The following is a 17,573-nucleotide window of genomic DNA, read 5'->3' as shown; positions in this document are numbered from 1 at the left end:
TTATGGGCACAGGCTTTTCTTAGGTCTTCGGGCACATCTACCATGCACTTAAAGAATGGACCGGTTTCTTGACCTTCAAGGAAATTAGACCATTCCTTTGGTCTCTTGCATCTATCTTTTTCTCTCATGCACGGCTCCACCTCTTGAGTTACACACTCTTCCGGTTCAGCTCCAGCCTCAGAGCCTTTGGGTTTGCTACTCTTCTTAACCAAGACAATCTCTATGTCTTCCATCTTGGTCTTACCAGGCAGGTCACTCAGGCTATCAGTTCCTGATAAGACCTCTGGTCCAGACTTCACCTCATCAGAGACTCTTTTCACTTCTGCAGCACCAGCTGTCTCTTGGGTCTTCACTGCGTTACCTTCAACTTCCTTGCGGGTCTCTGCAGTGTCACATTCAGTCCTCTTTTTTTCTGCAAGGGTGTCACACCCTTCAGCGTGGTACTCTGTTCCTCTTAGACCTTTGGCCCCGTTTTCACCCTTCATCACCCCAACACTGGGTAATTTACCGGTCTGCTCACCATGACCTCTATGGATTTGTACTTCACCAACTTTCTCCAGGATTCCTTGTCCTGTATTACCCTCTAGGATTTCACCTCCCACAGTGCTCTTGTCCGACAGACCTTCTGCTTCATGCTTGGAATCTATAGGAGACACCACCATTACTGCTTTGGTTGGCTCATTTTTTGACATTTCACCCTGCTGATGTCTGTCGTTACAATGTGTCAGTTCAGTTTCTGATACCTCTTTCTTGTGTAGGACATCGCTGTCTGACTCTACCTTAGCAGTTGCTACTGGCAATGTGTTTTCCTCGACCAGGTACTTCACTTTCTCTGCACCCTCAGACGGGATACCTTGCACAAGCTTTTGGCGCTTATTACGTCTCCGGCGTCTGGAGGAGGTTTTACCCTTCTCAATTGTCTGTACCTCACTGCACTCTCTTGTCCTTTTATAAGAGTCAGTGTCCATTCTGGAGTCATCGTCACTCCCCCTGGCGTCCTGGACTATCATGTCCCCACTTAACCAGATATCTGCCTCCCTTTCTGGAGCTACCCCGTTTTTAACGGTCACACTATTGGTTATTCCCTTAGTCCCTATGTCACCAAGTTGGGTCCGTCCATTTTCTTTGGTCACCCCTAACTTAGGACAGTCAATTTTAGAAGGTACCATCTCCTCCTTACCACACATAACTCCACAACAAGGACCCCTTTTCACCTCCCAATGTGGTAGGGTTTCCTTTGGGCTGTTCTGGCTCTTCCACAAGCAACCGGATACGTCCCCCTGCTTCCACAAGTGCACAAATAATTTAGAGTCCCAACCTACAATAATTGGGTGCAGTAAATCTGAGACTACACCAACATCATGAGAACCACTGTCCCTGGCTGTCTTTATGACCACGCTGGATACTGGGTATTCTGTCTCATTATTGTGGGTGCAGCTGACGTGGATCTTCCTTCCAGGAATCAAGTTGACATCAGAAGTGGCCCTCACCAGGGTCACCAAGCTCCTTGAGTCTACGACCCCTGTTACAGATTCCCCATCCACTTCCACGGAACACAGACGTGGCTTCTCGTCGGATGGGTGGTCTATACCGCAAACCGGGCACTTGTGGCATGAACACTGTTGTCCCTGGCTACAGTCCATCTGCGCCACTTCACCCTTGGATTTGGGATGCTCTGCACCATTTTGGGGGACCACCGCTTTCTGGGACTCCTCCCCCTTTTGGGCATCCACCCCTTTATGGGACTCCATCCCCTTATGGGCAACCACCCCTTTATGGGACTCCACCCCCTTATGGGCAACCACCCCTTTATGGGACTCCCCCCCCCTTATGGGCAACCACCCCTTTATGGGACTCCACCCCTTTATGGGCAACCACCCCTTTATGGGACTCCACCCCTTTATGGGCAACCACCCCTTTATGGGCTTTCTGTGGCTTCCTTGCAGTGTCCTTAGATCTCAGTTCACACCGTTCCCCTTTATCTCCCTGGGTACCCTGTGCCCGTACTGGCCCCAGAAGGGAATTCACAAACTGGTCCACTGCTGCCACATCTCTGCGCACTGACAGCTCCTGCTGTCCACACACAAGGAACTGGTACAGCTCCTCCATAATGTCCAGGCTTGCGGCTCCACTCATGGTCGCTCAGCTTTCCCGGAACTTCGTGAACCCGCCGATCCACCGCAAGCTGCTTGAGTGCGCCGTCAATTTTCGTGGATCCGCCAATCCACCGCAAACCGCTTCAAAAATTTTTTTCGTGGACCCGCCGATCCACAGCAAGCAGTCCGTATCCACAAGAATATGTCCTAGGCCGTTGCCCTTAGCAACCAGGCTGTGTTGCCCCTAGCAACCAGGCTGCGTTGCCCCTAGCAACCAGGCCATATGCCCGCATTCTCCACCATAATGTGACGACCTGGGCCCTGAACGTCTTGGGGCACACGTCTGGCAGCGGGATCAAGACACACACAAGCACTTTGTCACTTAAAGAATCTCGGTGATTTATTCACATCCTCATAAACCACGCAGTGTAATGGGCCACAGCCACTTTCCCGCAGGACAATGTCTCACTGTCTGTTTAAACTGCTGATTGTTCATACAGTTCATTCTCTGGCATCAGCCAGTATAGTCCCCTTTCTGGGGTGTTACCTGCCAGTAGGTTTGCAGGCTGTCAGTCTGCCTCCATCCAGTCCAGGGAGACTCTCACACTGGGCTCAACATCCCGGCCCATGGACACGTTCCAATTCCTCACAGCCTCAGTGGATTCTGCAGCTCCCTGACATTTCAGAGCCCTCACTAGCTCTGTATGCACAGGATCTCCTGCACATGTGCTCCAACCAAGATGGCTCCCACCAGCACACAGAGATCATGTGACAAACGACAGCTCCATTAAATCCCATGAGACACACCTACGTATGGGAGGTATGTGGATGGTCAGTCCCGCCCATCACTTCTGACCATCCCATGAACCCAGCCCTGAATGTGTACAACAATCCTCATGGAACTACAAGTCCCAGAGAAACATTCCAGGTTCAGATCACAGAGGATTTCCCCCTCTGTGACACATACCGGCCATCTACCACATTGCATCCTTACAATATATATACATATATATATATATATATATATATATATATATATATATATATATGTATATGTGTGTGTATATATGTATATACAAAAAAAAAGTACAAATATTTGCAATTGCCACGTCCGGAACCACCAGATTTTTAAAACTGTCATACTAGTGACTTTTTTAGTACAAAAAAAAAAAAAAAGAACAAGTAGCAAAAACTGTGTTATCATACAGCTGACAAAAAAGTGGAATAAAACATGATCAAAAAGTCTCATGTGAAAAAAAATTGTATCTCTGAAAATGTCATCTTGTCCCTCAAAAAACAAGCCACAATACAGCTCTGTCAGCAAAAAAATAAAAAAGCTACAGATACAACAATGCAAAAACAATTTTTTTTTCTATAAAATGGTTTTTATGGTATAAAATGGCTAAACATAAAAGAAACAATATAAATATGGTATTGCTGTATTTGTACTGACCCAAATAATAAAGCTCTTATCACTTTTACAACACAATAAATGGCGTAAAAAAAAGAATTCCTGAATTGCTTTTTCTTATTGATTCTGCCTCACAAAAAACAGAATAGAAAGCAATCAAAAAAATATTGTTTGGCCCAAAATGATACCAATAAAACCTTCAACTCATCCCACACATATCAAGCCCTTACATGACTCTGTGAGCAGAAAAATAAAAAAGAACTATAGCCTTTAAAATTCGGTGCTGCTCAAATCCTTTATTTTGAAAAAAAACCAAACATTTTTGTGTGATAATAGCCACACCTAAAAAACTATATAGATCTGGTATATCTATAATCATACTGACCTGAGAAATAAAGCCACCCTATTACTTATACCGTAAAGTGAAGGGTATACAAAATAGTAATAAAGCCAATTCATCATCTGTTGATTTATTTATTCTGCCTCCCAAAGATCGCAGTAAGGTGTGGCTCACATTTATTCTGTGCTCTACGCTGATCGCTTACATCAGGGATTACGTGTAAATCTCTGAAAATGTGATTCAGACAAAATTCACAATGGAAAATTCATCTTTTACGCTGTTTTTTTAGACCTGCACAAAAGCATGGTCAACAACAGTTTTATACACCTTTTGAAAACGACATCGCTGAATAGAGGCCACACTGAGTCTGGAGAAACTCTGCTGCCTCATTAATGAATGGATCTGTCTGGGGTTTCACCTGAATCCCGTATTTTGGAGATAGAAACTCTAATATAAATGCTCAGCAGGATAAATATGAACTAATCCAAAATCTTCTGTACCCCAGATTGCCACCAATAGCATTCAACTTAACCCACAAAAATAAGTCTCCACCCAGGTCTTTCATCTGTGAATGGAAATATAGGGGACTTCCACATTTCTGGTAGCACAAAGGCTCAGGAGTGCTATGGCTTCCCCAAAAAGAAATCCAGCAAAATCTGGACTCCCAAATCTAAATGCCCTGTCCTTTTCCAGTCCCACAGAGTGCCTAAGCCAGATTTAGCATCCACATGTTTGACATTGTTGTAGTGAGGAGAACCCACTTAATTTACTTGGTGCATATCTCCAGATGCACAAGCTGGGAATATTCTGTGGGCACTTCAACGTTCTGAGCACTACAATGGCAGATTTCCATTTTCACTTTATAACATCCATTGCTGCTTGTTTCTGGACAACACCCATGGAGTCAAAATAATCACAACAAATTTAAAATTCCTACAAGGGTATAATTTCCAAAAGGGGGTCACTTGAGGGGGATTCTGCTCTTCTAGCAATTAAGGGCTCTGTATATGGAGTCTGCAAATTATTGTATGAAAATTTGTACTCCAAGAGGTGTAGGTTGTAAAAATGATGTAACTTATGGGCCGTTCTGCTTTTCTGGCACCTAAGAGGCTCTGCCAATGTGACATGGCACCCACAAACCAAAATGTGCACTCCAACATGGTGCTCTTTCCCTTCTGATATTTGCACTGTGCCTCAAAAGTTGTTTTCAACCCCATGTGGGGTATTGACGTAGTCAGAAGAAATTGCTTAAAAAATCATTTTGTTAGTTTTCTCTCCCATGACTGCTTTGTAAATTAAAAAATTAGGGCCAAAGCAACATTTTAGTTGAATAAAGTGGTAACTTTCAGTTATTGAGCCCAATCTGATACTATTCTCTGAATTGCCTGGGGGTTAAAAAAGTTCGCTAATCCCTAGATGAATTTATTGAAAGGTGTAGTTTCTAAAATGGGGTCAATTGTTGGGGTTTGTGCATTTTTGACATGTCACGGGCTCTTCAAAGGTGACATAGCGTCCACAAACTATTTCAGCCAAAATGACGCTCCTTCCCTTCTAAGCCATGCTGTGCAACCCAAATATTATCACCGCATCTATATAAATTCCTTGAGGGTTGATGTCTCCAGAATGGGGTCACTATTGGGGGGGTTCCATTAGTTAGCTACATTGGGCTCTGCAGACGCGACATGTCGTCCCCAATTGATTACAATTTTACATTCCAAAAGTCAAATACTGCTCCTTCACTTATGAGCCCTGCCTTGACACCAAACAGGAATACTCAGGAGAAATGGCACAACAAATTGTGTGGACCTTTTTCTCTCATTACCCATGGGAAAATGCAAAATTTGGGGCTATAACAACATTTTTAGTGTTAATAATCTGATTTTTTTTATTTTTACTGCTTAACGTTCTAAAATTCTGTGAGGCACCTGGGGGTTCACACTGCTCACCAAACATCTAGATAAGTTTTCTGAGGTGTTTAGTTTCCAATAAGAGGTCACTTGTGGAGAGTTTCTACTGTTAAGGCATAAAACGGGGTCTGCAAATGCGTCATGCTGTCCGCTATCAATTCCTGTCAATTTTGCATTCCACGAGTCCTGTCGTGCGCTCAAACAATAGTTTTTCTCCACATATGGAGTATATCTGTACTCAGGAGAAATTCCACTATACAATTTGTTGTGCGATTTCTCCTGTTTACCTTGTAAAAATGCTAAAGTAAAATTTTATTTTTTTCCTTCCACTTTGTGAAGCACCTGAAGGGTTAATAAACTTTTTGAATGTAGTTTTGAGCAGTTTGAGGGGTGCAGTTTTTAGAATGGCATCACTTTTGGGTATTTTCTGTCATATAGGGTTCTCAAAGTTACTTCAGATGTGATGTGGTCTATAAAAATGCCTTTGTAAATTTTCTTGGAAGAATGAGAAATTGCTGCTAAACTTTAAACCCGTCTAACTTTCTAACCCCAAAAAATTATGTTTCATAAAATGGTGCTGATGTAAAGTAGACATGTGGGAAATGTTTTTTTTTTTTATTAATTATCTGGTGTCACTTAACTCAATTTTGAAAATTGCTAAATTTTCAAAATTGTTGCCAAATTTCCAAAATTTTTACAAATAAACACAAAAAATGTCTTCCTAAATTAACCACTAACATGAAGTATAATATGTCACGAATAAAGAGTCTCAGATTTACTGGGATCTGTTGAAACGTTCCAGAGTTATAACCTCATAAAGTGACACTGGTCAGAATTTAAAAAATTGCCCTGGTCAGGAAGGTGAAAGCAGGCTGTGTGGTGAAGGGCCTAATCTTATGCTACATACATATTTGTTTTTAGAGCTTTGTGAGGCTCGCCACTTTTGCTCTATTTTCAACATAACAGACCTTTGTGCCAGTTTGTTAAAACAGACATTCATGGAGCTTTCTAAAATGAATGAATCAATGTTGTGGCTATTTATTCTACTTGCCCACCCAAAATGTTATCATGCAATTCCTAATGTCGATCAGCAATTTCCTTGGTAAAAGTTTTTGTTGTTTAGCTTGTCAGCGCTATGCTGTCAAGTCTGTTGGAGGCCCCTTTGGCAGTTCTGCCAGATTCCCCCCCCTTCATCAAAATGATTGACACCACAATGGATCCTAGACCCTATTATAAGTTAGATGGTATGATAGGAGCTGGATCTGAAGCTATATCATGGTTTCCATTCATAAAGATAGTTTGATGAACAAACTTCACACTAGCAGCTTGATGCATTACATCTTGAGATGAGGTTGTGGAATAAATGATTTGTTAAACTTAGCCTTATAGCTCGAAATGTGGCTTAATGCATTTCCTAATATTGGAAGGGATCATTTAAAACAAACAGGCCATTAATTTCCATAATTTTATGTCTAATTTAATATTATTCCATATTATGTTGTCTTACTTTCCACTCGCACATATGTGATCGTAAAACAAATCCTTTCATTGTCCAACTGAAAAGCACCATGCCAAGTAATGAGCTTAAAGTAAGAGAATTTGAGTAGTGGTCATCTTGTCTACCAAGAATGTTATCCTTTCTGGGGGGTTTATTTTCATCTTGTGAAACCTAATCAAAATGAATAAAAACTTTAGACTCTAATCTAAAACACATCTAAATACCACATTTCACCGCCTTGTGAAACAGATGTGTCAATGTTCGATTAAAATATTATGTCATTCCCTGCCTACATTTTTTTTCAACATGAAATTAGCTATATTTCTATTTCTTTCTTACAGTTGCTAGGAAAATATTACCTATACATTTGTACATTGGTTATAAATGTGGTCTGATTGTTATCCAAGTCACAATTCTTTACAAATACAACTTAACTAAAGTAATAACCAACAAACAATTGTATGTATCGCAATGTCTTTTATTGTGCCCAGTGAGTAAACGTCCATGTTGTAGGGTGGAAAAGTATGTGAACCCTTAACAAAAATCACTAACCTGTTGATCTCCCTTTAGCACCAGCTACAATCTCCTTATCTTTACATAATGAGGTCTCACAATTATAATTAATTTCTCATTGAAACTATAGTTAGAATCAATATTTCTACGATAGCTTGCATGTATATGCATAGCTCTCTCTGTGTCATGACTCACCCTCCGGCACGCATAAAAGAGTGAGTATAAAGCTTCATTCACACTTCATTATTGTTGTATTGGTGTTTCATCAGTGTATGTTGCCAAAGCCAGGACTGGAATTCAGAGGAATACGATAATTGAAAGATTGACACCTGTTCTGTGTTTTGGAGACACTCCTGGTTTTGGCATACAAATACTGATGAAAAACTGATGATAAATACTGACCTGTCAATTAGGCTTAAGACTGGGATCAGGGACCTTTGCTTTTTAAGCACCACTTCAGCAATGAAAAAAAATTTGTAGAAGTAGTGCTTTAATGACCAGCGCTCCTATGAAACCCACAATTTGAATCTCATGTTCTTAATTGAAACAGTTTGGCAACTTAGTTCTCAAAAAAGTAGTTATCACAGGGGTTCAAAATAGTTTTTCTCCTCAATAGGTCGGTTTTACACACCCAAATCAACAGCCTCATAAGCACATATGAAAGTGTCAAGTTCATGTTAGGAGTAGACATGAGCAGACTCGAACTTTAAAGTTCAGTGTTCGTACCAAACACAGACTTTACAAAAGAAATCAGTGTTAGAGTTTGGAGTTCAGGTGCTTTACATAATCAAACCACTCAATGAGCATTGCTGTGCTCGGTTATGCTTTGTGCTCAGCCCAGTGTGAGGCACTTGTAGTGTTTGAATGGTTCGCACTGGGGGTAATATTGGTGTTATCAGATGTAGTGTGTACAAAAAAAAAAAAACCCTGCCTTCCTTCCCCTGAATGTTCAGTTTATGACTGGCTGTATTTGGTTGGAGAGCCGAACTGCCCAATCACTTACATCCAATAAGGTTCTGGTCAAGTTTGGGTCCAGAACAGAACTTTATCTAAAGTCCAGCTGATCCCGCAGAATACGAACTTCAACGGGTCCGTTAGTTAGGCCTGCAATGCAACCATTCTCTGCATTGTGGTCCAAATATGAAAACCGAGAACTTGCCTAATTTACTCAGTGCCCTCAACAAAGGCACAAATTGTACAACTGTTTGTGTGTTATTAATCTAGTGAATTGTGATAATCTATAATTCTAAGGTCAATAATCAAACTGAGTTTTATTAGTAATCAATGTAGAAATATAGGTAATTCCTAGGAGATTTTTTTTACTTTTTTTTTTCTTTTTGAATTAATCGAACAGAGATATTGAGAATCCTCAGACTATGATTACAAGTGGTATGGTATTGGAGGAAAACTGTGCCTTCTATTTATTAGCTAATTTAATTTATTAAGATTAGGCCTGATTCTATTGCTTCTATTTTTTTCATTCACGTATTTAAATAATATTGTATGTTGTCACTTTAGCAATATTGAAATTAGAAGCGGCACATGTGGCTGATAGCTACAAAGATCTGCTCATCTGTACTTGGGCTAATCTATATCATACTATATGTCTGTAAACTTGATATTGGTGTTCATTATATGTATGTCTAGCACTAACCACATACTGTATGTAAGATGACTGTTTTCTATGCTGTTTTTTTTTAATTATAAGAATTTATAAAATAGATGACAAGGGCTGGCAACCTATTTGTTTGGTATTTTACCATTTTTACTTGTTATGCACTTATTCACTGAGTCAATCAAAATCTTACAATGACAAAGTCAATATGTCTTTAGGAATCCCAGATTATGGTTTCTATACCTCGCCCGGTGACCAACGGGCCACACTATCGTTTGCGGATTACGGTTCCATGGGGCCTCGAGCGGCTCAGATGCTTCGCAGCGAGCATGCTGCTTCAGCAAGTAACTCCCCTCTTCATCACCTTCCCAGCCCGGATCAGTTTAAGAGCCCAGGTTTGTACAACCTTTCTTTCTTTTGGGGTGATGGGTGCACTACGTTAGACTGGGTATTGAATTGTCCAAAGTCATCTGTTGCATGCCAAGTGTCTGTTGCTTTTAATGTAATTTTGATGCAGTCCTTGCTTTCATGTGGTGCATTGTGAGAATTGTGCATGAATACGTAATGCAGCTTATCTCCATATTTGTGCATCGGCAGATTACTGTAAATTTGACTTGAGATCATCACATTCTAGATGTAATTTCATGTGTGTTCATTCATTCATTTTGTGTAAAGTGCAGAACTCCAATCTTTTTTAAGGCCCATATGCTAGAATGAATTTACATATGTATAATAGGTAACTTTGTAATACTCAATGTGCATCATCTTTATTTTATTATCAAATAGCAAGTTAGTATATTTTATCCTACCTCAGGACTTACTTCCACCAAGCCAGATATCATCATACCATCACCATTTCCAATTATGTTATAATCTTTTTGATGGCTGAAAATTGTAACTATAGCAACTACTGACAGCCATAGTATACTAAGGCCTGTAAGTGAATAGCCACATACATAAATAACTCATGTATTGTGGGCAATTTTACAAATACTTGCCTTTTAGCGAGAGTTCCTGACATATCATCGTTCCATGTATACGTTATATAGTATTCTGATAAATAATGGCATTGTGCGAATATGCATGTTAGTATCTAGGCCAAATACACACATTACTTAGTTGACATGACTGCAAGTAGCAGTGATGTGGCATAGTCAGTGTTTGAGCGCCCATTTGGGTAAAATGTTAATAAAACTATTATCAAGTCTTCGTGTACAAATTTAGGGTTGGGGATATTTTATAAGGTGTTGTTCACTACTAATGTGATCTTTTATTTGTTCTAACTATTCCTCACCAACACTTTCCTAATGTACTTTTGCTACCTACCCTACCCCTGTAAGCTTATATCTCTGGTGCTTCTATATTCCTATGTTGATGTGTAGGCTTTGAGCTTTCTGGTCTGGAGACCGGAATCAGACAAATTGAGCAGGGCAGGGCACATCACTGGTGGGGGTTTGTCTGCCTCTCTGTGAGTGACAGCAGAGTGGGGACGCATGCCCAGATCACACTTTGCTTTCCTCTCAGCTTATTTTACAGTGCGGTGGTTTCATGTGACAAGCACTGGGATGTGCTGATTAGATATTATATATCATTGCACGATCTGCAGTTCACAGCGCTTGTCACATCAAAGCACTGCACTGTAAAGCAGGCTGAGAGGAGAGTGAAGTGTGCTCTGGCCAGTCATGAGTGCCCACACTAGTGTTACTCACAGAGAGGCAGCCCTGTCCCCACCAGTGACGTGCCCTGATCAGTGTGTCCGATTCTGGTTTCCAGACCAGAAAGATGAAAGCTAAAACATCAACATAGGAAATACAGTAGGTTCCACACTGAGATCAGCTTACAGGAGCAGGGTAGATAGCACAAGTTTATTGTGAAAGGGTTAGTGAAGAAGTGTTAGTGAAGAAGTGTTAGGATAAAAGAAAGGAGGTCATATTAGTAGTGGAAAAGCCCTTTAATTTTTTTCTATTCATTTTGTTGCTACAGTATTTTATTTATAAACCCAATGCCTTGTATGTTTCCATATTTAATACTAGCTATGCTGACCCTTACTATGTCTGTATACTGTATAAGAAGTCTCTCAATTCAGTTGTATTTGACTATTATCGATTTCATCTTCTTAGTTTCCTGGTTGCACCCTTGATTCTATTACACAGCATTGTTATTCTCTATTTAATAGAGAATGTAACAAAAAACACCAAGAAAATGCTGTAATGACTCATGGTTGCAACTTTGCCGAATTTTATCAAGCAAGAGTTTATCTCATAATGTCGACCTTTTATGTCTAGCGCTGAATACATTTTCAAGGATGCTCCTAGCTCACTTACTGCAGTAATTTATAAGCCAAGAAGGCAGATAAGCTATCCCTAAGGGGTGCTTCACACACAGCGAGCTCGCTGCCGAGATCGCTGCTGAGTCACGCTTTTTGTGACGCAGCAGTGACCTCATTAGCGATCTCGCTGTGTGTGACAATGAGCAGCGATCTGGCCCCTGCTGCGAGATCGCTGCTCGTTACACACAGCCCTGGTTCGTTTTCTTCAAAGCCGCTCTCCTGCTGTGACACACAGATCGCTGTGTGTGACAGCAAGAGAGCGACAAATGAAGCGAGCAGGGAGCAGGAGCCGGCGTCTGACAGCTGAGGTAAGCTGTATCCAAGATAAACATCGGGTAACCAAGGTGGTTACCCGATATTTACCTTAGTTACCAGCCTCCGCAGCTCTCACGCTGCCTGTGCTGCCGGCTCCGGCTCTCTGCACATGTAGCTGCTGTACACATCGGGTTAATTAACCCGATGTGTACAGCAGCTAGGAGAGCAAGGAGCCAGCGCTCAGTGTACGCGGCTCCCTGCTCTCTGCACATGTAGCTACATTACACATCGGGTTAATTAACCCGATGTGTAATGCAGCTAGGAGAGCAAGGAGCCAGCGCTCAGTGTGCGCGGCTCCCTGCTCTCTGCACATGTAGCTGCATTACACATCGGGTTAATTAACCCGATGTGTAATGCAGCTAGGAGAGCAAGGAGCCAGCGCTCAGTGTGCGCGGCTCCCTGCTCACACTGGTAACTAATGTAAACATCGGGTAACCATACCCGATGTTTACCTTAGTTACCAGTCTCCGCAGCTTCCAGACGGCGGCTCCGTGCAAGCGCAGCGTCGCTTGCACGTCGCTGCTGGCTGGGGGCTGTTCACTGGTCGCTGGTGAGATCTGCCTGTTTGACAGCTCACCAGCGACCATGTAGCGATGCAGCAGCGATCCTGACCAGGTCAGATCGCTGGTCGGATCGCTGCTGCATCGCTAAAGTGTGAAGGTACCTTAACACTTTGCCCAGCTCCTGTATCTGAAGATATGAGGCTGAGCAATCCAAGAAATCTTTAACCGCTAATTTGTAGTATGGTCTAAGATAATGTACAACAAAATATGTAGCGTTTACTGTCTATGTACAGTTTGTAAGACTAAGGGGTGCTTCACACACAGCGAGATCGCTGCTGAGTCACGGTTTTTGTGACGCAGCAGTGACCTCATTAGCGATCTCACTGTGTGTGACACTGAGCAGCGATCTGGTCCCTGCTGTGAGATCGCTGCTCGTTACACACAGCCCTGGTTCGTTTTTTTATTGTTGCTCTCCCGCTGTGACGCACAGATCGCTGTGTGTGACAGCGAGAGAGCGACGAAATGAAGCGAGCAGGGAGCAGGAGCCGGCATCTGGCAGCTGCGGTAAGCTGTAACCAGGGTGCACATCGGGTAACCAAGGTGGTTACCCGATATTTACCTTCGTTACCAGCCTCCGCCGCTCTCACGCTGCCAGTGCCGGCTCCTGCTCTCTGCACATGTAGCTGCAGTACACATCGGGTTAATTAACCCGATGTGTACTGTAGCTAGGAGTGCAGGGAGCCAGCGCTAAGCAGTGTGCGCGGCTCCCTGCTCTCTGCACATGTAGCTGCAGTACACATCGGGTAATTAACCCGATGTGTATTGTAGCTAGGAGAGCAGGGAGCCAGCGCTAAGCAGTGTGGGCGGCTCCCTGCTCTCTGCACATGTAGCGACGTTATTATCGCTGCTGCGTCGCTGTGTTTGACAGCTAAGCAGCGATCATAACAGCAACAAACAAGGTCGCTGTTACGTCACAGAAAATGGTGACGTAACAGCGACGTCGTTGTCGCTATGTGTGAACCCAGCCTAATAGAAGTACATAGAAGCGCTATTGATATGGCACCACGCCACAACTGATTAAATGTTGTAGAAATTATTGGTAAACAAATAACTGGTACATATACTTGGCATCTTGGTAGATTTTTTTCACCACCCAAAGTAGCATTGAAAAATGTTTTTCTCAGTGAATGTTCTCAAAGTAGATGGGTAGCGGGCATATCTTATGGTGGAGTTGAATATCTGACACAAGAACTCTGTTCTTTATAAAAGAATGGTCTTCTCAGAAAGATGGTCTATAAGGGTACCTTCACACTTTAGCGATGCAGCAGAGATCCGACCAGCGATCTGACCTGGTCAGGATCGCTGCTGCATCGCTACATGGTCGCTGGTGAGCTGTCAAACAGGCAGATCTCACCAGCAACCAGTGACCAGCCCCCAGCCAGCAGCGACGCTACGCTTGCACGGAGCCGGCGTCTGGAAGCTGCGGACACTGGTAACTAAGGTAAACATCGGGTATGGTTACCCGATGTTTACCTTAGTTACCAGCTCACACCGCTTAACTTAGCGTGTGCATGGAGCAGGAGCCGGCACTGGCAGAGTGAGAGCTGCGGAGGCTGGTAACGAAGGTAAATATCAGGTAACCACCTTGGTTACCCGATGTTTACCTTGGTTACAGCTTACCGCAGGTTGTCAGACGCCGGCTCCTGCTCCCTTCACATTCAGGATTGTTGCTCTCTCGCTGTCACACACAGCGATGTGTGCTTATCAGCGGGAGAGCAACAATAAAAACATGAACCAGCACTGTGTGTAACGAGCAGCGATCTCACAGCAGGGGCCAGATCGCTGCTCAGTGTCACACACAGCGAGAACGCTAATGAGGTCACAAAAAACGTGACTCAGCAGCGATCTCAGTAGCGATCTCGCTGTGTGTGAAGTACCCCTTAGACAGGCTTCACTACATATATACATTTGCTCACACAATACACCAATACAACTTAGTGCCAAAATCCTGCCGTGTAGGGTTCAAGCAATATACAGTAAACAAATAATACGCCCTTAAAAAAATCAAGTGATACTTCCAATAGGTCATACTTTACTGCAATTATTTTACATAATATCAGCAAACATTGCTAAAAAAAAACCCTTTATGGTTAATTTGAATTTCTTCACTGAACTCTGTGAAACATAGTGCAACTGATAATGGAGTGGAGGCTCACCATTAGAAAATCTGTTAAAAAATGGAGCCTTGTGGAGTTGACCATGCACACATAAGTTTGTTTCCTTATAAATACCTTCCTATTCCACAAACATATATTTATATGTCAGAGCATATTCAGCATATCCATGTAAGGTGTTTGTTGTCACCATAATCGACTTTGCTGTATTTTACTTGCAAGAAGATTTAAAGAGGAATATTCACTATTTTTTTTTTTACATTAGACTGTCTATATCAAGATAAAATGGCTTAAAGATCTGAATAAAACATAGCTGTTGTTTTTTTCTTTTAATTTCTCATATTTTTTATTTTTTTTTGCTAGTAAAATAAAATAAAATAAAAAATAAATAAATAAAAATAAAACATGTTTTATTCGGCACCTTAGCCTCTTCAACATAATGTGACCAGTTTAGTATGTAAAAAATGGTGAAAATTCCTCTCTAATGGGTCACTACTTCTGGACAACCCCTGCATAATTACTTTTGGGCATAATTTAAAATAATAATAATGGATCTTTATTTCTGCTGCAGCATCATTCCAGTGATGCCAGAATCTCTATTCCTGTTAGTTCACGTGACAATGTTGTCATGTGACCACTGATCTTCTGTAACTGTAATGGATAACAGAGAACAAAAGAGGAGAAAAGGGTTTTCATATGCCGCGCCAATGATCACTGGTTCAAGTAGTCCGATTAATGAATCTTTATTCCTTTCTCGCCTTTTCATTGGGGGACACAGACATTGGGTTATATGGTGTCTCCAGGGAAGCGTGACTCCAGGTTTGAAAAAAGTGTTAGCTCCTCCTCCCACAGCATATAACCCCAGCTAGGCAGGAACTAGCTCAGTTTTTTTCCTAGTGTCAGCAGGGAGGCTGACATGTCTGGACTGAGCTCCACCAGAGGTGCCTCAGGCCAGCTTATTTTTACTTTTTATTTTGTTTTTCTTTTCTTATTTATTCTATTTTTGATAGGGGCAAGACCAGGGTGCCTTGCCACCCCCGTTCCCCCCGCGTACGGGCAGAGGAAACCTGGCGTGCACAAGCCATCAGTCTTCCCTCGCGCCCAAGTGGTCGGGTCTGCGTACCCCTCCAGGCTCCCTGGAGGCACCTCACACCAAGGTAGCTCCAGAGGGCTAGCAGAGCCGAGGACCTGCTTCAGCCTTGAGCCGAAGATGCGTCCCCGAGATCCCCGCATCCCAGGACCGCCGCGTCTTCAGCCGGAGCCAGGAGCAGGTAGGGAGACGGCGAGTCAGTCCCCTGCATCCAAACCGCCGCCTGAAAAGGCGCAGGTGGGGCGATGCAGGCCGTGATCCCAGGGAAGCATCATTAATTTAGCTCCCGGCTTTGGCCTGCATTCTAGCAACGCCCCCTCCACTGCTCTAGAAGCCACTCCGTCAAGTGGGCCGTCTCTCCCCTGATTAGCATGACCCCTGCGCAAGGATGACACGTAAAATCGTGAAGCGTTCCATATAACTGGACGCCATTACATGTGGGGAGCAGACACGGGTGAGATCGCCTCCTTGGCTCTGCGATTCTGCAGCACTATATACCGCTCTGTTAAGTGGTATATCGCTGTCTTTCTAGCGGTGTGTGTCTGCTGGCTGGCAGTGTATATCAGCTTTTAGCAGTATATACTAACTGTGCCTGTAGGTATATACCGACTGTTTGACAGGCTCTGCTACTTTACTCGGTATATACCGGCTCTGCATAGCAGTCATTTATAATACTGCTAGCAGCTCCTCACCCACAGCAGTCCCTTTATAATACTGCTAGAGGCTCACTGTACTTATTGTGGAACTGTTGCTGACATGCGTAACCGCAAGGGTGATAAAGCTTCCCAGGCGTCCTCTACGGACCTCTACTATGCTTGTACCACCTGTGGACGCTCGTTTTCTAATGGCCGAAGCTATCCACTATGCAGGGGCTGCGATGCCCCTACTACCGTGTCACAACAGCCTCCGCTGCCGGACCATGAGGTTGTGCAGTCTGTGGATTTGGCTGCGGCCACTATCCAGGCAGTACCCCAGTCTGATGACGTTATTCCTGCCTGGGCTCTTCTAATGTCTAAGACATGGGTCCCCAATTCCAGTCCTCAAGGGCCGCCAACAGTGCATGTTTTCAGGATTTCCTTAGTATTGCACATGTGATAATTTAATCACCTGCACAGTTGATGATTCCAACACCCATGCAATGCTAAGGAAATCCTGAAAACATGCACTGTTGGCGGCCCTCGAGGACTGTAGTTGGGGAACCCTGGTCTAAGAGGTTAGATGACCTGGCCGCTCAGATATCCCAGCCTTCCACAGGCTCTCACAGCCTCCCCCCGGCTCAACTCCCCCAGGGGAGCCCGCCTTCGTCTGGTGTCTCATTCCCAGTACGTAAAAAGGCTGTCTCCAAAATGCGCCATTACGACCGTTACGTCTTGTCCGACTCGGACGATGATCAGTCTGACTCAGGCTCCGTGACCTTTAGTAGTCACGATTCCCAAGACTCTGACTCTGGTTCAGATGTCCCTTCTGAGTCTAGACATATGGAAGACACATTAATTTCGGCTGTCAATTACTCTGTCGATTTCTGATCAGCCTTCGGACCCGACTTCTCAGTCGGCAATCAAGCGGGCCAAGAAGCCTCCTAAGTCCTTTGCCCAGGATCCGATTTTTCATCAAATCATATCTAAATGGTGGGATCACCCTGATAGGAGGTTTAATAAAAAAAATCATCCTCTTCATTCGCTTATCCCTTTCCATCGGAACTGGTTAAGCTCTGGTCAGTACCCCCCGTTGTGGATCCGCCAGTATCCAGGCTGGCTAAACACACGGTTATGTCTGTCTCAC

The 17,573-nt window shown here is 43.3% G+C and overlaps 1 protein-coding gene and 1 pseudogene across 6 annotated transcripts in view; both read left to right on the top strand.

The window, feature by feature from the left end:
• The window catches only part of MSI2 (musashi RNA binding protein 2), a 934,763-nt gene that overhangs the window by 847,518 nt on the left and 69,672 nt on the right, over positions 1-17,573 (top strand). For 5 of the 6 annotated variants that reach the window (XM_075336584.1, XM_075336585.1, XM_075336583.1 and 2 more), the window contains one exon: positions 9,599-9,775. In XM_075336584.1, coding sequence (XP_075192699.1) covers positions 9,599-9,775 — 177 coding nt within the window. Of the gene's footprint in view, positions 1-9,598; positions 9,776-17,573 lie in introns of those variants that run through there. The other variant, XM_075336586.1, reaches the window with a different exon arrangement.
• Positions 16,155-16,214, top strand: LOC142292803 (U6 spliceosomal RNA; annotated as a pseudogene).

Source organism: Anomaloglossus baeobatrachus, chromosome 2 (genome assembly GCF_048569485.1).
Source record: "Anomaloglossus baeobatrachus isolate aAnoBae1 chromosome 2, aAnoBae1.hap1, whole genome shotgun sequence".
In the NCBI taxonomy this organism is placed as follows: Eukaryota; Metazoa; Chordata; class Amphibia; order Anura; family Aromobatidae; genus Anomaloglossus; species Anomaloglossus baeobatrachus.
Note: the sequence above shows the minus strand (reverse complement) of the source record. Positions and strands in the feature narration are given on the sequence as shown.